Source organism: Carassius auratus, chromosome 3 (assembly GCF_003368295.1).
Source record: "Carassius auratus strain Wakin chromosome 3, ASM336829v1, whole genome shotgun sequence".
NCBI lineage: Eukaryota > Metazoa > Chordata > Actinopteri > Cypriniformes > Cyprinidae > Carassius > Carassius auratus.
In genome coordinates this window covers 3,657,368-3,679,839 of record NC_039245.1, presented here as the reverse complement: position 1 = coordinate 3,679,839, position 22,472 = coordinate 3,657,368, and the positions used below count along the sequence as shown (strand labels likewise).

Sequence of the window (22,472 nt, the reverse complement as noted above, 5' to 3'; positions counted from 1 at the left end):
AATCACTATCTGTAATCACTAGTGACTGTTTGTATCATGCAGGGACTTCAGGGAATGTACTTTTACTGTTTACCATTTTAAATTATTAGGTGGCCCTGTTTTTGATAAAAGAAAATATAAAAAAAACTTTTTAACAGTCATTTACTTTCAAAGTACAAGTAATTTCTTGTTGAGTACTACATTAATTGTAGCTGTAATTTATGTTCATTTATACTTTTTACAGTAAAATTATATAATGCAATGTTAAAAGATAAAACATGTTCAATGCTATATATTTAGGTAATGTACGGTTAACTAATAAACATATTTTTACTGTAGTATGTTTACAGTCTCATGTAAAAACTTAATTTCCACTTTGTCTATTTCACTTCCACAGGGCATCTCGAGAGAGTCCTGCTCTACCAGAGAAAAAGAAGTCCATAATCTGGCAGTTGTGAGTAATACAGCAGATTTAGACATTTCGTTTTTAACTCTTAAAGGGGTCATCGGATGCTACATGCACTTTTACAAGTTGTTTGAACTGACGTGTGTTGGCAGTGTGTGCACACAACCACCCTATAATGATAAAAATCCACCCAGTGTTTTTTTTTTTATCTCGTTAAATGTTTTCCCCTTTGTCAAATTGAGCCGATGTCAGAAGCTGGTCTTTGTGACATCACACAGACAGGCCCCTCCCACTATAGTTTGATTGACAGTGGTGTTTCAGCACAGATTGGACTGAGTGAGCTGTAATCAGTCCACCATTGTTTCACCACCAGAGCAGATGCAGACTTACAATGGCTATTATTATTAACATAGCAGTCGTCATTTACTACCAACATCTGAGCCACTTAAGACACAAGGGAATGCGTCCCCGATCTACCTAAATGTGTTTATTTTCACGCAACTCATTCGTGATCCAGCTTCACCAACAGAAAAAAAGTGTGTACGTTTTTTTTCAATGAATCTTTGCAAATCGCTTTTTCTAATAATGTGCTAATAAGCAAGTTTAATGATGAATGTGGCTAAAGTAAACAGTCCCTCAGAGAGCAGCTGGAAGAGAGGGGCGGGGTCAGCAGAGCTCATTAACATTTAAAGGAAAATACTACAAAACTGCTTGCTCTGAAAAGAGCTTTTTTTGACAGTGTAAAAAGGGTGTTTTATTACCATTAAGAAATTTAATCCAAACTATTTTTACAGACTTTTTATTAAGACCCTAAAGAATAATATAAACTTGTTGAAAATGGGCATCTAATGATCCCTTTAAATCAGTATGTAAGAAAGGGGAATGATTTCACACAGCAGTAGTTTTATTACTAATTTTATAATTTACATTTGATCTGTTCCTTTACCTGCTCACTTTGCTGTGTCTTTCTCCAGCTTTGCCCGTCTTTTTAGTTCATCTGCGAGCCCTCCTCCAGTGAAACGGCCGTACACCAGTGTCAACATTCACTACAAGTCTCCCTCTCCTGCTGGCTACAACCAGAGACGCTCCCAAACCATGTGCCAGATCTCCACCTCCAGCGGCACACTGGAGTTCATGCCTGAAGAGTGAGAAGAAACATGCGTACCTGACCGTGTCTTTGTCCCATCTGTCCTCACATCCTCATCCACACACTGTACCTGTTTGTTTGTCCTCCCTCTTCCTCTGTCCCCCGTGTCTGTTCTCTCTCTTTCTTCTGCTCAGGCAAGCTGACTCCTGCTAAATGCTGTGCGCTAATGCTGCATTTGACTCACTCAGACCTTTACTTAGGTTATCCAAGGAAATAGCATAGACTTTTATAGCTTTAAATAAAACTAATAATAAAAACTACAGACTAATTCTAACATTATCTCTAAAAGAAAACCTGCATTTTTTTAAAAAAATTAGTATTTATTTAATACTTAATTTAGGTTGTGAGGTTTAGTTCTTGTTCTTGCCAAATCTAGTTCTAGTTCTTGCTTAGCATATCACTTATTAATTGCTTATGAATGTTTTGTAAATTATTAGTTATTATTATCTAATAACTTATAAATAATGAAAATATGTAATTTTTTTATGCATTCATTGCTTAACTCATCAGAGCATTTTTACACAGTTACATTTCAAACCATTAGATCATATCAACATATACATATCAATTTTTTTTAAGTCTGCTTCCCTCGCACTCCATTAGCATTACATAACATAATATTTGCCAAATACAGAAATATGAATGAAATGTATCACATCCCGCTGTGTGTCTGGCATTTGTTTTTGGCCTCGGCTGGCTGGTTCTCTCGCTCTTTCGCTGACTGCTCGCTCTCTCTCTTTCTCTTCGCCACTTTAGACTGCCCAGTAATGGTGTTGCGTCTCTCCTCAGCGATTCTGCGCTCTGTACACGCAGAGAGCAGCGTCGAGAGCAGTACCGGCAGGTGCGCGAGCACATGCGCCGGAAGGATGGCCCCATGCAGACCTGTGGCTGGAGTGTCCCGTCCCGACTGAAACAGGTATCTGCCCCTATGTTGACCCTTGACCCTTGATCTCTATTAAATTTATGTCCACCTGGAGACTGAAGTGCCTCTGTTTTGTCAGGAAGTCAAATAGAAGAGAAAAAAATATGGAGCCAAATGCACCAAAAGGGTGCACCAAAGGGGGCATTTCCTAGTTTAGCTCCTCCCAAGATAGGGAATGGGCGTCTGAGTTAATGTGAGGTGATTAATGGTTTGTTGAAGATGTGCAAGAGTAATTTAGTGGGGGGGGGGGGGTTAGTTTTAGTATGAAACTGTTTATCAGATGACTTTAATTCAGCATTTAGAGCTTTCATCCACAACAAATACTGTATATTATGGTGAAATCATTAAAGTGAATTTATCTGGAATTTAGAATTCAAGAAAAAGTAAAAAAAAAAAAAAAACTTGTGATGAGGAATTGAATTTCACTTAATATTTGACAAAATGAATGCTATAATTTTTTAAAAAAAAATTATAAAAAAAAGAAAAAAAAACATTAAAATTGTTTTTAATTTAAATAAATTGTAGGTGTTTTATTTTTTATATATTTCATATATATGTATATATACACACACACACACACACACAGTATAAACATTTATAAATTATTATAAAAGAAATGCAACCTTGGCAACTAAGTGAAATGCAATGTTTAAATAAGAAGAAACTAAAATGAATGTAAAAAAAATAATAATAATAAACTAAAAATAAAGGTAAATATTAGTCTTTTTTTCAAATAAAAGAACAAAACACAAAAAATTGAAATTTTATAAAAAATAACAATGCATTGTTGCATTTGTGTTTGCACTGTGATTTGTTAATTTTATCAGTGAATTGTTTATTTACATGAACTGTGCAAATAAACTGTTTTGCTAAAATAGTTTAAGCAGACAGTAAAATGTGAAGAAGAATACAGTGCATTTAGCGTTTTGTCCTGTTAATAACTTGGCACCTCTTTTAACTATTATAAGTGTTTTAACATCTGAACTCTCGCTCGTGTGTGACACAGCAGCAAGCTATGACTGTGTGCTGGTTGCCATTGTCTTAGTAATGGCTGTTATTAGTCTGGAATTAGTTTTTTTTGTTTCATGGGACTAGTTAACTAGTTCACGTTGTGCTGGTTTCTGGAGTGGCAACAGTGCTAGGGTTATATGGTGACAGTGTGATTGTCAAGCTTGCCGTGGTGACAGTGTCACCGTGGCTCTAACTGTGATCTCCCACAGAACGTCTCGCAGGCGGACAGTGCTCAAGATGCCACAGCGAAGAGGACGCAGGCAAGTCTGAGCGGCAGAGGACCAGCATGCACCTCTCCCACCCTGTCCCTTTAACTCCCAGCCCTAACCTGACTCAGCCTCAGTCAGCAAATCACTGCGTAGACGCAGCAGAAAATTATGTCTTTGCTAAGTTGAATATATCTTTAGAAATGAAACCTCTGGCATTTATACCGTAGTATTTTCTGCATTTAAGACATTTTGCTGATTTTACAGTAACATACAACCTTTACTGATATAACTGTGCAGGTCATCATAATTTATTAGTCAGCGTTATTGCAAGATAACCTTAAATGTAAATGTAGTACCATGTATCAATTTAAAAGTAATTCAAATACAGTGGTCCGTGAAAATCATTCAGCATTTGATGAACTACGTAACTACAATTTAAAAAGCTCAAATATATCATGTTATGATTTAATGTAATAGGAAATAAGTTTAATACATAGATTGCTTTCAGTTCAACATGTTTTATATTTATGAAATCATTAATGCAATTTAAATTAAATAGTGTGGTCCCTTGAGAAAAAGTGTATATATTTGTAAAAAAGGAAACCGTACTTACAGAATATATAATATTCAGAAAATAAAAGGTAATTTAGGTGTACTTAATAAAGAGAGAACACTTTTAGGACTGTTTCTTAGGACACTTAAGTACTCTTTTAAATATGTATAAAAATACATACTTTAAAGCACATTTTAAATCATTTTAATAATCTTTTTTTGTGCTTTTTCATTTTAAACCAAAGCTTGTTTTATTATAATCAGATTCCAAAATGTAATTCTATAAAGAGAACACAATCTTAGATGAAAGTAAATTAATTCAGATGGTGAGAAAGTCTATTCTGTCAGTCTTATGTAACATGATATGCTGGTCCCTATCAAACTTTCCTCCATCTTAGAAACACTTGAATCAGGATTTGCTGCTCTCTCTGTCTCTCAATGGCATTTGCTGACTATACAGTAGACTGACTGTCATTGCGCATGCGTCTGCCTTGTAACCCTCTAACAGACTTTGAACTACTGTTCTTGGGTTCCCCTTTTCTCTGTGTGCCCTGGATCAAGGCAATCTTAACCAGGGCATGATGGGAGCTCTGAGTTTGGCATTTTCAGCTTGTAGTGTGTGGCAGTGATCTTATTTACAAAGGCCTTGTGAACATCACTGTCTTCCTGTGTCCTCACAGGCCAATGAGAAAGAGGATAATCGCATGAAAAATGTCCCTGTGCCAGTTTACTGCCGCCCTCTGGTGGAGAAAGATCCCAAAAGAAAGGTAAAAGATACACACAGGCTTGCAGACGGTTTGTTTTGAGGGTTTGAAGTGATGAACTCAGACTCTTGTTCTTCAGCTGTGGTGTGCTGCTGGTGTGGATCTCACTGGCTGGAAGACACCCAATCAGGAGACTGCAGCTGTGAAGACGTCCAACGGCTCAGATCCTTTGACTGCTGAAGACCCAGGTGGAGACAGCAAGAGCGAGAGCTCACCAGAGAAAAAGAAGGTGAAGGGCCTTTTAAAAAACAAGAATAGAACACATGAAATTACAAGAAAATAAACCAACACTTCTGGAGGAAATGTAAAAAAAACAACAACAAAAAAAAACCTTTTAACTCAAGGATGCATTCAGTTGAACAAAAGTGACAGTAAAAAGATTTATAAAGTTACAAATAGGAATCTTGAAAAAATTAACACAAACTCCATAAAAAATAACTAACAGCAACATTTTAACACTGATAATAATAATACATTTAATAATAAATATTGACTTCTAAAAAATTCTGCTTTGCCTTCACAGTAAGAAATTATATTTTAAAATATATTATAATAGATAACAAATATCTATAGTCTAATAATATTTTGCAATTTTACAGTTTTATTTATTTATTTATTTATTTATTATTTTTTATTATTAAATATATACAGCCTTGGTGAGCATAAAGTCTGAGACCACATCAAACATTTTAATTGAAATTAAATTTAAACCTGGAAAAAGCAGAGTGTAAAAGTAAAGAATGTAAAGAAATTCAAATAAGCAAATGTGTGACATTGATTGAAGCAGAAGGGAGACAAACCACATATACGTCTTATACTAAGATGTTTTCAGATTTATTGCTAATTTTTTTAGGTAAACCTTTTACTCAATTTGTTATGCTTATAATAACATTTTAGTAATTTTTATTACAACTTAAATCATTTCATATAATTATTTTTTAAATTCACTAGTCACTAGATCAGAAGGGATTACTGCCGCTGCATCCCTTTCTTTTTAAGTAAATGAATGCTGGAAGTGATTCTTGAGTCTAAACATTGATATTTCTCCCTCTTTTAGCCTAAAGAACTGCATGAGACTGACTCGATGAGCAGCCGCGTGTGGATTCTGACAAGCACTCATTCAGCCAGTAAAGTGGTCATTATCGATGCAAACCAGCCCTGCTCACTGGTCGACCAGTTTAATGTGTGTAATGCCCATGTGCTGTGTATCTCCAGCGTACCAGGTAGTGCTGTATACAAATAACTAAACTCTCAATTGTAGAAGTGTATAAGATGTGTTAACTGTCACTTCTATTTTTCATGTGTGTGTGTGTGTGTGTGTGTGTGTGTGTGTGTAGCGGCCAGTGAGAGTGATTACCCAGCAGGTGATATATTTCTGGAGCAGCAGGCTGGAGATGGGCCTTCAGAGGAGAAGGGTGGAGTGGAGGGCATGCTGGCGGGAATCACCATCGTGGGCTGTGCCACTAACTGCAGCGTAGTACGCAGCAACTGCTCCTCTCGCACCGACACACCTGTGCAGGACCGAAGCCAAGGTGAGCAAACTGACTGAAAAGGTATGTTAGGAATCTTTGAGACTACATAGTGTTCATCATATGCTTTGTGTTTAGCTCCTACAGCTCCAGTGTGCAGAAGCTTAGCAGTGTCACAGTCTGCGGAGGAAGCGACAGAAGCCATTGAGGTGTCTGAGGAGGCAGGGCCTATAGAGAGTGGGGACAGCACACTCAGTACTTTCACCGAGCATGTCTTTACTGACAACACACACAGGTACCTCACCTTTAGCCTACTAAACCACAAAACCTTTAGATGAATTATTATTTAATTATAAATTATAAATTTTTAATGCTGTTCAGTTGCTTTGTTAAAATCTATATTGTTAAAAGCACTATATAAATAAAGGTGACTTGACTTGACAAATTCTTTCATAAATGTTTATTCACAAATATTATACAGTTTTTTAAACCAGTCCTGTTTTTTTCTCACTGCAAAAGGGCGGTTTACTATTTGCTGAATACGTTAATAACTGATTTAGGTATGTGTGTTGAATTTAAATGGTCTGCTCTGCGCGTTGTGTCATCAGTGAAGCAGGTGTGCCGAAGGAGCAAGTGACTTCAGCCCCCACAGACTCAGAAGAGGCAGGAGACGACCAGGCAGGAACAAGTGCTGCCCCGACCATGTGGCTAGGAGCCCAAAATGGCTGGTTGGCATCACATCTTCAGTTGCATTTTCACATTCTTAAGTCAAAATTCCATCTCAAATATTAAATGCACATTGTAAAATACTCTGTAAACTCTCTGTAAACTCTCTCCACAGGCTTTATGTCCACTCTGCAGTGACCAATTGGAAGAAATGCCTCCATTCAATCAAACTCAAAGACTCTGTACTGAGTTTGGTGTAAGTAGAATCCTACTGAAGTATGTACAGTACTATTCAAAAGTTTGGGGTCTGATTTTAATGTTTTTGAAAGAGTTCTCTGAATTCATTAACGATATTGTTTTTATTTTATTTGTTTTTATTTTTTTATTTGTATTTTTTTTTAAATAATTGTTTTTAATACGTTTGAAAATGTACTTCTGTGTTGGCAAAGCTGAATTTCCAGCATAATTACTCCAGTCTTCACTGTCACATGATCTTTCAGAATCATCAATTTGCTGCTCAAGAAACACATATGTAACCAAGATGTTCCGTTTCAGTCAATCAGTATCGACGTCATGTCGGTGACCGACAAATTGGGATCCTCTACTAAAGCGCCATATATACTGCCCCTGCAAGTGCCCTGTGCGAGCCACCCACACCGCTTTTTTGGTGTAGGCCAGAGCTCGCAAAAAGAAAACCACTCACTGTTGTCGTAGCACTACCCACTCAGTGTGATTGGATAACACTAGGAAAACGTACCTATTCCACTTGGAACAGGGATGCTGCGGAAGTCCCATCTTTCCTGAAAGAGGTCTCGGGAGCAAATACGAATATGAATACCCATTTAGGTACATATTGACAATTGGAGGGGATTGTAACCCTCTTGGAAATGGCAGAAGTCTGCCAGGGAAACACCCAAACTACCCATTTGAGGTGAAATCACAGGAGGATACTGGCTCCACACAAAGGATATAGAATATAGTGAACATGTTGGGGGTTGCACAGCCCGCAGTTCTACAAATATTTGTCAGCGAGGTGCCACGAGCCAGGGCCCAGAAGGATGCAACACTCCTAGTAAAGTGAGCATGCAACTTGAGCGGGCAGAGCACACCTTCTACCTGATAAGCCAGGGTGATGGCTTCCACAATCCAGTGGACTATCCTCTGCTTAGAGATGGCCTTCCCCTTCTGCTGGCCTCCGTAACAGACAAAGAGCTGGCCTGAGGTCCTAAACTTTGTATCCAGTCTACGCTTGGATGGGACAGCAAAGATAGGGCTGGGTCTGCCTCCTACAAGGGCAGCACTTGCAGGTTCACCATCTGATCTTTGAAGGGAGTAGTGGGAACCTTGGGCACATAGCCGGGCCTGGGCCACCGGATTTCCTGGGAGTCAGCCAGCCAGAGCTCTAGGCACATATATTTGACTGAAAATGTGTGCAGGTCCCCTACCCTCTTGATGAAGGCCAGTGCAAGCAAGAACAGAGTTTTCATTGAAAGAAACTTCAGCTCGAATGAGTAGAAAGGCATATATGGACTCTGCTGTAGCATTTTAAGCACTAGAGACAGGTCCCAAGAGGGTATGGAGGGGGGCCGGGGAGGATCTATCCTTCTGGCCACCATAAGGAAACTGATGACCACGTCATGCTTACCTACTGACTTCCCATCCATGGGGTCATGGTTTGCAGTGATCGCAGCGACATAGACTCAGGGTGGAGGGAGACAGCCTTCGCTCCAGCCCTTACTGCAAAAAGGAAAGCACAGCTCTGCATCTCCAGGAGTCTTCACGACGAAAATAACACCACTTAACAAACAGGTTCCACTTCAAGGCTCAAGCGTGTCTCATAGACAGTGCTCTCATCGAAGTGATGGTGTCCTCTACCTCCAGGCACCAGACATGAAGTTTCCAGAGGTGCCCCATCTCTGAGTCAGTAGATCCTTCCTCAGAGGAAATCTGCCAGAGAGGGGCTGTAGCATGGTTTGAGGAACCATGTCTGGGCCAATATGGTGCCACAAGCAAGACCAGCTCCTCGTCCTCCATGACTTGCACAGTGTCTGTGCGAGAATGGCTCACTGGGGGGTGGGGGTTTGGGCATACTTGAGTCCATGCAGAGTGTTCCCTCGGTCAGGGAGTAGAGCAACTGGCAGTGAGAGGTCTCTGAAGAGGCAGAACCTTCTACTGATATGCCAGAAGCAGAAACGGTTTCCCATCCTCATATTAGCTGGAGGGATCAGCTCTATCACATCCTTCGTCAGTAGGACTGCAATCTCTGCATGCAAGACAGGAGCATCAGCTGCCTTCACTGTAGTGATGGTCTGATGGTTCAGCGAGACAGCGAGATGGGCTGGGTAGCCATGCACCCAGAAACCATGCAAGCGGGACCAACGAAACAACCGCCGCTGTAACCGCAGTGGGGCAGGGAGGTGGAATGCAGGAATTTGGCTTGTGAGTGGAGCGAAGAGGGGTCTTAGTATGTAGTGCAACACTTACCTGGTTTGCAGAGGGTGCATGAGTAGGACTTTTGTTGATGCTCTCGAACCGCCCGCTGCTGCCGACTGGTGAAGGAGGAGGATGAGTGAGGTCTGGTGTTGGGCCATCTGCAGCTTTCAGTGCTCTCCTGGGAGCCAGAGATAGAGAAAACTGCTCTTTTGTTGAGAATTTGGGTACTGTCAACCAAAAGACCAATTGCAGGGTAAAACGAAACAATAGATTCTTCACCCGGCCCTACTCTGGGGGAAGGAGTGCATTCACCATCTCCCGAAGAGCAGATCCCTCCATCTCTGGGTCGCTTGTCTCAGACCTACTAGCTCTTCCGCTTGCCACCAGGATTGACGCAGGCCTGGACAGGCAGGGCGACCTGCCTATGCCCGGCTCCACAATGCTGCTTGTCTGGAGGCTGCTGCAGAGGTTGCTGCGGATGCTGCGCCGGAGTGAGGGCAAACGCAGGGGGCCACCCTCGGCAATGATCAGACTGGGGTGTTAAAGCCAGGTGGAAGCACAGGGGCATTGAGGAACCTTACCTACTAACCCGGGAAGGGAGCAACAGGGCTCCCCACCAGAAGGAGGTGCACTTAGGACACAATTGCTACTGACTGCTCCACTTGAGCCCTCTCTTCTCGGCGGCCCGGGAAAGCATAGCTGGATCCGATTCAGGCATTTGATCCCAGAGGGTGACAGCACAGCTGAATCTTCCTCAGATAGCTCTCCCTCCCATGCAATGATCGACATCCAGTCATCAGGAGGAGCCCAACAGAATACCGCTAGTAAGCACTTTGAAGAGGGCCCAGCACATTCCATTGGCTGCTCAACTAGATCAAAGGTACTAGAGGATTGGTGGTCCCCTGAGGGTTGGTTCCCTGAGGGGTTTACCACCACTGTGACCCTCAAATCACCTGTGCTACTGCCGGAAGTAGTGAAAGCTGGTCCACAGCTCCGAGATGGTAATTTTCACGCAATGGGAACATGAGTCATCAACAAATGCCACCTCAGCGTGTTTAATTCACAGACACGTGAGGCAGCGATCTTGACCATCATCCGGCGGCAGGTAATGACTGCATCCAGAAACACACTGTGTGAAATGGCATCTTTAAAAAGATGGTCCGTCATCTTTACAAAGTTGCACCTGTGAAATTCTTTTAGAGAAAATTGCTCATTCAGGGAAATGCTCTTTTAGTGCTGAGGCGCACAGAGTAAATGGCTGCTTACAGCACAACAGGGGGGGCGGAGTGTGCAACCCACTCGACCACCGCTGAATCGCCATGCTGCCAAAACCATAAGCTTCCAAGAGTTTAGTTTACACTCGAAGTAGATTGGTCTCTCAAATTGAGATCCCAATTCGTCGGTCCATGACGTGGCGTCTAGAGTGACAGACTAAAAGGGAACAGTTTTGCTGCTTAATATTTTTTTGTGTAAACCATGATATTTTATAATAAATAGAAAGTTCAAAAGCATTTTTGACATATGTTTTGTAACAATATAAAAGATTTATTGTTACATTTGACCAATTCGATGCATCCTTGGGGAATAAACTTTTTGAATAGTAGTGTATATAAAAAGAATAACACCTACTATATGAAAAAATACTAACATTTCTTACTTTGTCTCATTGTGTTTCAGACATGTGAAGGGGAGAGTTTTGGTTGCGTTAGCTGATGGAACTCTTGCAATCTTTCATAGAGCTGAAGGTTTGCTTCATTTTTCTAATGTAAAACTTGTGATAAAATGGAAAACGGTTATTTGTTAAAACAATTTTGTAAATATTTTTCATTCATGCATATTACAATAACAAATGTGAAATATAAACACAGACGGACAATGGGATCTATCGAACTATCATCTTATGGATCTGGGAAGACCCCACCACTCCATTCGATGCATGGCTGTGGTTCATGACAAAGTCTGGTGTGGTAACAAGAACAAGATCCACGTGATCCAGCCCAAGAGCATGCAGATTGAGGTGAGTCTCAGATAGTGAATGTTATGTCTTCATCATAATCTTGGTCTTGGAACATTTTTTTTTATCTTTCTCTCTCTTTCATGTAGAAATCATTTGACGCTCACCCACGCAAGGAGAGCCAGGTGAGACAGCTGGCATGGATTGGTGATGGTGTCTGGGTTTCAATCCGGTTGGATTCTACGCTCCGCTTGTACCACGCACTCACACATCAGCATCTGCAAGATGTGGATATTGAGCCTTATGTCAGCAAGATGCTGGGTAACACTTCTCACTTTGTTGCTGTGACTTCAACACTTCTGATTTATAGCGTTCTGTGTAGAGATTAGTTTAGAATTGAGATTGCCTCTTCATGCAGTTTTTTTACTTTAATTTAATTTAATTTTATATTTTGTTTTATTTTACCATATTTATAAAAGCAATTTAACATAAAATGTCAAAAAAAGAAAGAAAAAAAAGTCAATGTAATAAAATAAGATTTTTATATTTAAATATGTGTTTATATTTATTGGTCCTTTATTCCATTTATTGAAAGATAGTAATTTTGCCTTAAATTGATCAAAGATCAGAAGTCGCAATATAAATGTTTTACATTGTTTACAATGTTGTCTGTGATTGACAGGTACAGGAAAGTTGGGCTTCTCTTTTGTCAGGATAACTGCGCTGCTGATTGGAGGAAACAGACTGTGGGTGGGGACTGGAAATGGTGTCATCATCTCAATCCCTCTGACTGAAAGTAAGTCTAAGGGGTATTTGTATGCACATACACTTTATTGATAACAAGGTCCTTGATCATCTGAACCCTTACCCTTCACTGATCAACCAAAACATTTCTTTGTCACTGGTTTATGCTGGTTAGTGATACTTTTGATGGTCAATCAGCTTGTTCTTGCTCTTGCTCATTCTGAAGCTGGCTGACCAAGGATGTCTTGCTGGTTAAACTAGTTAAGAGGCTTGATTCTCATCATCTTTCGATTTCATTGGGTATCCACCACCCTGGAACTTTAATGTCATTATCCCAGATCATTAACCACTAAGTCAACTTCCTTAATCCCTTAATTATCCAATAAACCCTGTGCCTCCTCTTGTCAGCTCCTTTCTCCTCTTCTTTTTTCCCTTACTGTACCATTACCCTCTTTCTCTTCGTCTCATGAATGTTGATCTCTTGTCCTGCCTTGTTCCCTGTCCCACTTCCTTTTCCTGTAGCCGTAGTGCTTCATCGAGGGCAGCTCCTCGGACTGAGGGGTAAGTGTGGAGAGTTATAACTGTCATTCTTATCATGTCACATCACACTTATTTTCGGTACTCAATGGGTTTCATTCATTTATATTTCTTTGTTTGATTAACTTGTTTTTAGGTGGTTTTAGCATGTTTGGTCATTGATGAATTACCTCTGTCCTACTATCCCCATTATTTTGTGTTAATTTTTTTGAAGAGTCATATAAATCTACATATACATTTTTATCAGAAAAAGAAAAAAAAACACTAATTTCATTCACTCCATCGTTAAATAGATTTTTTTTTTCAATGGGTCAATTGTTTTAATTACGAATGAATTTCCTCTACCTTCATTATGTTAACTATGCTTAATTTTTTCCCCCATGCTTTTTGTCTTTTTTAATATCTGCTTTTTTGCATGCTTTGATCTCTTTATTACACTGTTCTTCTCTGCAGCAGTTTCATTTATTTATTTAAGCACTGGCAGTCCTTGTGAGTTTCTGCATTGGTCGTTAAACTTTCTGATTGGTGCTTTCTGTTCTCTTGCAGCCAATAAGGTGTCACCCACATCATCGGGGGGCGTGATCCACGTTTATGCAGATGACAGTAACTCTGAGAAGAGTAGCTTCATACCATACTGCTCTATGGCACAGGCTCAACTCTGTTTCCATGGACACAGAGATGCTGTCAAATTCTTCGTGTCAGTGCCAGGTTAGTGTCAATTTTAAATATAGTATTGTATATATATATATATATATATATATATATATATATATATATACATTTTACATGTATTTTTAGACATATTTATTCAAACATATTTATAAAAGGATATTTTAGACATGTTTATGTAACTGTAACATGCATGCATCTCATGTTGCTTTCAGGGGATGTGTTGGCCAGCCTGAACGGTAGCGTGTTGGACAGTCCATCAGAGTCTCAGGGCTCCTCAGCCCCGACGGACACAGAGGCACAGAGCCTTCAGAATGTGCTAGTACTAAGTGGAGGAGAGGGTTATATCGACTTCCGTATCGGTGAGAAACTATTAAAACACTACATTAACATGTTTGTTTGGTCATATAACTATTAATGGCATTTACTCATTCTCTTTTTTAGGCGATGGCGAAGACGAGACAGAGGAAGCAAATGGTGAAACTCCTCAGATGAAGCCAGCATTGTCTAAAGCAGAGAGGAGTCATATCATTGTGTGGCAGGTGTCTTATGGTCCGGAGTGATATGAACAGACAGCTCCTGGCTGCCCCCCTTTCCGCCCTATAATTCCGCCCCCAAAGATGAAGTATGAATCCTTTCTGTAACTATGCCCCGAATTCTGTACCTAAGCTATGTCACTCCAACAAGCCTTGTAACTACCCCTTGAAAGTCTTATATTCACCCCGTTAACCTGTATTTTCCTACCCTCTATTATAACGACCTGTACGATCCTTCCATCCACCTTGTAACATTCCCTTCCCAACAAAAACACACAAAGTTCAAGAACTTGCTGCATCCTATGACTGAATGGCAATTTTAAATGAAATATAAACAGCTTAAATCAGTACCAAACTATGTTCCTGACAGAACTACCCAGTTTTTGCCAAATACCCCGACCTTTGTTTTTACAGTCCGTCAGCACGCAGCTCACTGAATTGACAGGAACTCATCATGAACTCAAGAGACTTCAGAGATGAGAGGATTCATTTTGGAAGAACCAGCTAGATGTGTAATGAAATACAAGAGGGGAAAATACAAAAAAAACCTCAATATGTAAATACTGGAAAGCATCATGGAGTGCAGAGAGAAATAGTATAGAGTGAATACTTGAGGATAATCAAATAAGTGGTCAGGATTTGTTGGCTATCTAGCACAACCCACACATGTCCCAATGCCATTTCAGCTCGTTATAAAGTGAAAATGTAAAAGAATATTCAACCGAGCTAAAAGTCACTTCAAACGTTCGCAGCTATCCATTTTTCAAGCTCAGTGAGATGTGTGCTGACTAGCACTGCTAACTTCCCTCTGGGATTAAGAATGAGGTGAATAGCTAAACTGAAGCCTTTGATTGGACGAGGTTTGGAAGAGATGGTCGTCCCAGTCGCCTTGTGTGTAAATCATCACTCTGTGTTCTTTGTGTGGTTAAGTATTAAGAAATAAACATGTTTATGTGCTGAATACTTCTGTCTTCAGCTCCATCATTTGATGAAACGCTATCATAACTTAATGGTATTTTCCTACAATTATTAGGCAGAGCAATACTTTATACATATTTGCACAAAATATTTAATGGAAAATTTACTACCAATATATATATTTTTGTCCTTGAAGGAAAATAATAATGTTTTTCAAGGATGCATTGATCAATATTGAGCTAAAGTGAAAGACATTTGTTATAAAATATTTATATTTCAAATAAATGCTGTTCTTTTGAACTTTATAATTATCAAATAATCCTGAGAGAATCTGTTTTCTCACAAAACATTAAGCAGCAAAAAAAGTTTTCAACATAAGAAATGTTTCTTGAGAAGCAAATCAATCACACATTATTCTAAATAATAACAAACGATTAACTTTTTATAATATATTAAAATAGAAAATACTTTAAATTGTAATATTTCACAATGTTAATATTTTTACTTAATATTTGACCAAATAAATTCAGACTTAAGCATGAGACATACTTGCTAACAAATTCAAAAGCTTAGCAAACACAAATTTGTATAATAGTCAATGAACAAAGGAATAATTTATTTGTAAAGTAAGGCGCCCTTTGGTCAAATGATTTCCAAGCACTAGAGTAAGACAAAGTATTACTGGGATATTCAAGTCAGTTATTCAGTTATTCAGAACATGCTGGCTCTTTGTCATTCATTATTGCTTTCCTTTTGTGACATGATTAATACAAGTATTTTTTTACAGAGTGCATCAAGAAGCATATCCATATCAAAAGCTGGAGGTAAAAATGTAAACAACATATTTCGATTTGATTAAAGATCTTATTAAAAGAGTAAAATATCTTAGAGTAATGCATGACTTACCAACCTACCAAAGATTAGTAATGCAGTGAATATCTGTGAAGATTTAACATCTGCAAAGAAAGCAGTAAGAAACCAAAACATTCAATATAGCATGACCAATAACTGGATATCAGGGACGAAGGCAGGTTACCTTGAGAACACAAGCTAGCTTTTCCTGTTTTTTTTTTTTTTTTGGTCAATTTATGGCTTGAGCAGAGTTTTCTATTGAGAGGAGCAGATGAAGCTGTTGAAGCTGTATGTTACGATAAGTGTGTGAGTGCTACATGATGGGTTTCAAGCATAGATCCAGTGCTCATTGCATTCTTCCCAGCAGAACAACTCATGATGCTCGAACCACAGTGAGATCTCTCTCTGAGCACTTTCAACTGAATCACTGCCGTGAATCACATTCCTGCCAACAAGAAAAACACATTTAACAAGCATTCATGTTAATACAACCATAGATGAATTCATGCAACAGACGAGTCAATGAAAATACTGGAAAACTGTTTACTTTGAAACTATTTTCTAGTGCTAATAATTAACAAATTTCACAAAGAAAGTAACACTGTTAGAAAGGCTTAAGTATTTTCTTCAGTAAAAAGTGCGTTTCATTTTTAACTTCAAAAACTATTTTTACTGTCCATCTATCAATATAAACACTGTTTAAAACACAAACTAACCTGCCCACTTCAACACAATAGTCTCCTCTGATAGTGCCAGGGAGAGAGTCTGCTGGGTTTGTCTCTCCAAGCATCTTTCTGGCAGTCTTTACCACATCCAGCCCTTGCCAGACCTAGTTAAAAACATGCAAATAGACAGACACACGTAAGTCTTTAGATGTGGCATAATTACAGAACTCATATTTGGGATCAATATGGAGGCACTGTGTTCCTTGCCATTGCAACAATGGGTCCAGAGCTCATGTATTTGACCAAGCCACCGTAGAATGGCTTCTCCTTCAGGTCCCTGTAGTGCTGTCTGAGCTGCTCCTCTGATGCCTACAGGCATAATAACACAGATGATACATTCTCCAGGTAAATCTTATGTGAAAGATGCTCCAGTGGTGCTCTCACCTGCAGGAGCTTCATGCCGACCAGTTTGAAACCCTTGCGCTCAAAGCAGAGGATGATCTCACCCACCAGTCTGCGCTGAACTCCATCTGGCTTCACTGCGATGAACGTGCGCTCGTTTGTGCCAGTCCATCCTGCAATAAACATCTGAGGTTAAACTCATTCCTCTCAAAGCTATTGCTTGCTTGTGTACCGAAGTTCATTACACAGAAATCAAAACAGATGTGACTTGTAGAAGTTATTATGTGTGCTATTCAAATGTATTAAACGTCTTACATAAAAACAGATTTGATTAGTCGAATCCAGAATGCGTGGTATTCTAATTTATTACACACTTTCTGATTCTGATTGATTTATTTGCTTCCCGGTAAAGAAATAATAATAATAATAATAAAATCAAGAGCCAGATCACGTAAACTGTTAATACTGGCTATTATATTCAGGTAAGATCACTAGTTAAAACTGCTTATTTCTCTGGATTTAAACAATCTTCGAAACATTTGGCAATGTAAGTACACAAGTCAGCAAAATATATAATACTGTTATAGTGTATTATATATGGATATTTTAATTTTAAAAAATCTTACATATTGCCTTTAAATTTAATGGATAATATATAGACTCCAAGATCTATATAAACAACAATTTAAACTGAAATTAATACTTCTCTCTCTCTCTCTCTATATATATATATATTTGTACTGTATTGTTTGGGATAATTGTACTGTCTGTTATAGTGTATTATATATGGATATTTTAATTTTAAAAAATCTTACATATTGCCTTTAAATTTAATGGATAATATATAGACTCCAAGATCTATATAAACAACAATTTAAACTGAAATTAATACTTCTCTCTCTCTCTCTATATATATATATATATATATATATTTGTACTGTATTGTTTGGGATAATTGTACTGTACACATTTACAATTTTTTTTTTTTTTTTTACAAATAAATCCACTCATTGGAAAACAGCAACCCATTTTGAAAGCCCATATGCACTATTAATACCAAGGCAATAAACCTCTTAGTGCTCGCCAGCTAGCTGTATGGTCACAAAAAGAACCGACGCAATCAGAACGCATTCATTTCCCAAATCAAACGAATAATTTATATTAACATAGTATTAAATATAATTATTATTTTATAAAACCAATATATAAGCACTCGATATAATAATAGCGCGACTCGTCCTGTTTGTGGTCCCTGTAATATAGCGCACACTGAAATGGCTTGAGCAGGTGTTCTTCTGCATAACGTTACCTGATTCAATAATCCTGCCGTGTTTTGCCGCCAAATCCGCGAGCTCTTCTGTGTCAGACAACGACCTTTTAGAACCCATTATTCGCGTAGCAGTCTCGCGGGTTCAGCACTCCGACTGACCAATCACGTGCGGATTCAGCACCCCGACTGACCAATCACGTGCGGATTCAGCACCCCGACTGACCAATCACGGGCGAGCACTGCGCAGGCCAATACTCCAGAACCAATCACAGGAACGCAAACGGCACTATTAATAGGATCAGGCTGAGAATTTAACAGAAAACGCGTTTTATTACCTTTTTACTAATCACAGGTTATGAATGTCGAGTTTGGGAATAATCTCAAATGTTATTCGTTAGCAGAGCAGACTGGGACCCAAGACACACGTGTAGGTGGTAAAGTTATCCTTCTTAGGCAGATGCATGACGTGAATGGGCCGCACGTGTTAAAGCGAAATATTTGCATTACAATGCATGTTGCTGTAGTATGTTTTAACTCGGAAACATAGTACAGTCTCACCTAAAACATAGCAGCTTGGGTTTACATACGCAGCGCCACTTATACGTTACAACTGGATAGTCAGGCTAGCAAACAATAACTCACGAGATGAAGTAAAATGAGACCCAGACAAGAGGACTGCCCGAGTCGTTCCTTCACTTGAAACGACAATCAGCAGATAAACGGCTAAAATTCACCTAATTGGCACTACTTACCAGTCTTGTAAATGTTCGCAAATATCGTTAAGCAAAGTATGATCATCTTAGCAGTCAAAGGCGCAGGAGTTTTCGGAAGAGAGAGGGAGGAGTCGCGTGCGCGCGCTAACGAGTGTTGCTAGGTGACATGCGCGTGCGTGGTGTCTCAGCATCAATACACACAAGAAAAAAATAAAGGAAAACGAAAATAAAAAGTTGGAAACTTATAAAGTTTGATATAGATCGGATCCCTGGGTTGTCTGCAAGTAATGTATACATGGTAAATAAAAAAACAAAACCGGTTTGTGATTTTCATGACAATTTTTTTATATTATTATATATAATTGTGAGACAATTCATTTTCAGATTTAGACCAAATTTGGTTGACCCATAGGGTTAACCCTAGGGTTAGGAGTCAAACTCTCTAACCACTAGGCCACGACTTCCCCAATCCAAACAATCTATCACAGTGAGGTTGCTGTATTTATTCAAGTAGGTATCGCTGCAGCCCGGAGACCTCCAAGTGGGAGGAGCTTTTGCCGCAAGTGGGCTGGACTTCACGGAGACCTCCAAGTGGGAGGAACTTTTGCCGCGAGTGGGCGGGACTTTACAAAATGGGCGGAGTTTAAGCGGACATTTCAAATTGCGTCATTGCCGGGGTGCGCGCGAATGAGGATGGCATAAAGTAGCGATACTAATGAAAAACTGATTTATTGTTTTTCATTGTAGTTTAAATTTGATTAACAAGAGGTTGTTATTTAATTTTGTGACAACTGCAAACATTCAAGTATATTAAATGATATTCATTTCATAATTACATCAGTTTCAAGAAAATGAATGAGTAATTTAGAGCAATAAAATGTTTACTGTATGTTAATGTTTTTCTTTAATGCAAGTTTGAAATCTGAGGGAGAATTATATTGTTTAGATTGTTACAACCCCCTTGGCTCTAGGTGAAACAACATTACAAAAGGCCACACATGGAAGTAAATTTGACAAATAAACATTTAATTGAAAAAAAGAAAAAAATAATCTAAATAGTAATACAAGAATTAATAATAATTAAAAAAAAAAAACATTCCAAGACTTAAGAGGAAAATATTAATGGTACTAAAGTCCAATTTAAGACACTCTTTTCTCCATCTCCTTTTTATCACCAACTCGATCACAGGTAACGCTCCACACCACTCAAAATTCAAGTTTTATTTGTTATATGACATGCAAAAAGCAGTGAAATGTAGGTCTGGCATACTCTTTTTAGACTGTGCAAAAAATAAGAGGAAATTAAAATACAAATAATGAAACAACAGGAAAAAAATAAAAAGTTTTTTTTTGGGGAGATAATTAAATACAAATAATGAAATATACACAATATTAAACTATTAAACTACTACACAGATGATTTGTAGAGATGCTACACAGAAACTGCTACACAGATGATGTGCAGAGATGTAAACAATGTGCAGTGAGGATGAGTTGCATAGTTAGGTTGTCAAAAAAGCGCAGTGTGCAGAGAGTTATTGGGTAGCCCTAAACAACCAGTCTATAAAGTTCAGTGTGTTTAATGTCCATGATTAGTAGTCTGATAGCATGAGGGAAGAAACTCCTCCTGAGTCTCTCCGTTGGTGCCATCAGACTGCAGAAGCGTCTGTCTGACTGTAGCAGATGAAACAGTGGATTTCCAGGGTGGGTGGGGTCTTTAAGGATCTTAACAGCCCTAGATTTACATCTCCTGGTGTGGATGTCTTGCAGAGAAGGGAGAGATGTTCTGGACATGTGCTCAGCTACTCTTTGCAGGGCATTTGAAGGTATTTGAAGCTGCTCACTGTCTCCACTGGGGTCCCGTTAATGATGATTGGGGTAGATCCACTGCTGCCTCAAATAGAAAAGAGTTATTGTAAAATATTATTACAATTTACAATATGACTGTTTCTACTGCATTTCTGAACAAATAAATGAAGGCCTGGTGAGCATCAGACTTCAAAACCATTACAAAATCTGTCCAACCCCAAACAGTCCTGTAGAAAAGATATTTAAGGAACCTGAGGTTTTAACCATCTTGATTTTTATCAGCATTGGAACACTTTTGCTACTTTCTCTCCAATGCTATGGATTATATTTTTACTGGAATGAAGTGTCATTAGTCACTAAACATTCAGTCCAATGACATCGTAAAATAATTCACTGTTGACAAGTTAACATTAACTAAAGTACAATGCACATTTATGTGAGACGTCCACAGAATGTAATGTCATTTACATTCCAACATTTGTCATTTAGGACAGTCTCTGACCATACCCCTGGAGCAATTTTAGGGACAAGCGCTGTTGCAAATGTCCACCTTTAAAGTATGAACATAATTTATCCACACAAAGACCCACCCACACACACACACACACATTAGTCAAAATTATTCAGACACAATAAATTACACATCTTGATGCATAGAAAGAACAAAAAAAGGTGGAAAGAACAAAAAATCAGGAAAGTGATCCTTTGTGTTTACAGAGAGAGGCAGTAACCAGGTCATTGAAATTTAACTTCTGGCCACCCAGACTTGAACTTTCTGTACCACAAAGTTTACACATAATGTTTTTGTTTGTTGGTGTTTCCTACAATGACAAAATTAATTCTACACCCTATAGGCTACTGTTGATATGTAATGCATGGTAATGGACACTGCAGTTATCTTCATATATCCACTGTTATGATTATTAAATTGAAAAATGAATTTGGTAATTAAACCAAATGTTTCAATTGCATTACATTATTTGAATGAACGTTACACGTAAAAATAGATAACATTTTAAAAATATAATAGCAGGTTTTGAAACAATGACCAGCTTTGTTTAAGTCCAAGCATAATCAGTTAGGAGTTTTACCTAAGACTCAGTCTTATGTAACACTGTACTAAATCTATTAATAGTTATTGATCGCTTAAGTATCAATGCAGTTATAATTCATAGGCCTACATATTTTACGTAACGTTAGTCACAATACCTGCTTATGGTCTTCAGTGTCCATAATCTGCAGCGTAAATCCTAAATATGTATTGCAGAAATAATTTAACTACGTCAAGACTAAAACATCTACCGCCAAGATACTGCACTTTTTCACAACTTGTAATACGTTGTACAAGTCTAAACTTACCCCTTAAAATTCCTCTTTCTTGACGCTGAAAAGCCTTGGGAAGTTGACGTCGTCTTTTTTTTCTTTTTTTTTTTCTTCTTTTTTTTTTTTGGTGGGCGGGGATTTGCAGCGTGCATTAACCCCATGACATTAAATAAACCAATCAAAAGACTCTGGAGGTTTGTACATCCCACTTGGAGCTGAAGTCCCACCCATTTGGAGCTGACACGCCCATTTGGAGCTGGCTCCGACCTCCGTTTATACCCATCTCTATTTATTTGCTCAAAATATGCATTTACTCAAAATATGTAATGTCGTCTCTCATTCATTACTGTTCATGTTTGTTGTCTCACCAAAGCTGTGTTTATTTAATCAAAAATACATTAAAAACAGTAATATTGTAAAACATCATTACAATTTTAATGACAGTTTACTGTAATGTATTCCTGTGATGGTAAAGCTGAATTTTCAGCATCATTCCTCCAGTCTTCAGTGTCACATGATCCT

General features: G+C 38.6%; 2 protein-coding genes and 1 long non-coding RNA gene across 22 annotated transcripts in view; 1 reads left to right on the top strand and 2 right to left on the bottom strand.

Moving 5' to 3' along the window:
• Nucleotides 1-14,961, top strand: part of LOC113043648 (C-Jun-amino-terminal kinase-interacting protein 3) — a 32,560-nt gene extending 17,599 nt beyond the window's left edge. For 8 of the 19 annotated variants that reach the window (XM_026203200.1, XM_026203182.1, XM_026203171.1 and 5 more), the window contains 19 exons: nt 377-433; nt 1,360-1,530; nt 2,289-2,448; nt 3,675-3,725; nt 4,907-4,993; nt 5,070-5,219; nt 6,048-6,213; nt 6,328-6,522; nt 6,598-6,754; nt 7,068-7,187; nt 7,301-7,381; nt 11,236-11,303; nt 11,427-11,575; nt 11,662-11,833; nt 12,195-12,308; nt 12,779-12,817; nt 13,340-13,501; nt 13,678-13,824; nt 13,907-14,961. In XM_026203200.1, the coding sequence (XP_026058985.1) occupies nt 377-433; nt 1,360-1,530; nt 2,289-2,448; nt 3,675-3,725; nt 4,907-4,993; nt 5,070-5,219; nt 6,048-6,213; nt 6,328-6,522; nt 6,598-6,754; nt 7,068-7,187; nt 7,301-7,381; nt 11,236-11,303; nt 11,427-11,575; nt 11,662-11,833; nt 12,195-12,308; nt 12,779-12,817; nt 13,340-13,501; nt 13,678-13,824; nt 13,907-14,025 (2,365 nt within the window). In that variant the 3' untranslated portion in view covers nt 14,026-14,961. Of the gene's footprint in view, nt 1-376; nt 434-1,359; nt 1,531-2,288; nt 2,449-3,674; nt 3,726-4,906; nt 4,994-5,069; nt 5,220-6,047; nt 6,214-6,327; nt 6,523-6,597; nt 6,755-7,067; nt 7,188-7,300; nt 7,382-11,235; nt 11,304-11,426; nt 11,576-11,661; nt 11,834-12,194; nt 12,309-12,778; nt 12,818-13,339; nt 13,507-13,677; nt 13,825-13,906 lie in introns of those variants that run through there. The other 11 variants (XM_026203217.1, XM_026203262.1, XM_026203253.1 and 8 more) reach the window with 6 other exon arrangements.
• Nucleotides 14,962-15,505: 544 nt separating this feature from the next.
• LOC113043634 (nucleoside diphosphate kinase 3-like) lies at nt 15,506-18,994 on the bottom strand. 2 transcript variants are annotated; one of them, XM_026203147.1, is made up of 5 exons: nt 18,858-18,994; nt 16,878-17,008; nt 16,701-16,802; nt 16,485-16,597; nt 15,506-16,213 (listed from the first exon to the last, which is right to left on the bottom strand). In XM_026203147.1, exons 1-5 carry the CDS (start codon nt 18,901-18,903, stop codon nt 16,096-16,098), a joined length of 510 nt encoding a protein of 169 aa, XP_026058932.1. In that variant the 5' UTR covers nt 18,904-18,994; the 3' UTR covers nt 15,506-16,095. The 2 variants fall into 2 exon arrangements, with proteins under 2 accessions (XP_026058932.1, XP_026058924.1); XM_026203139.1 differs by lacking the exon at nt 18,858-18,994 and adding an exon at nt 18,145-18,270.
• Nucleotides 18,995-20,462: 1,468 nt separating this feature from the next.
• On the bottom strand, nt 20,463-22,060 carry LOC113041479 (uncharacterized). The gene is made up of 2 exons (XR_003275398.1): nt 21,987-22,060; nt 20,463-20,708 (listed from the first exon to the last, which is right to left on the bottom strand). It is a non-coding gene; the product is annotated as an uncharacterized LOC113041479 (long non-coding RNA).
• Between the last annotated feature and the right edge of the window lie 412 nt (nt 22,061-22,472).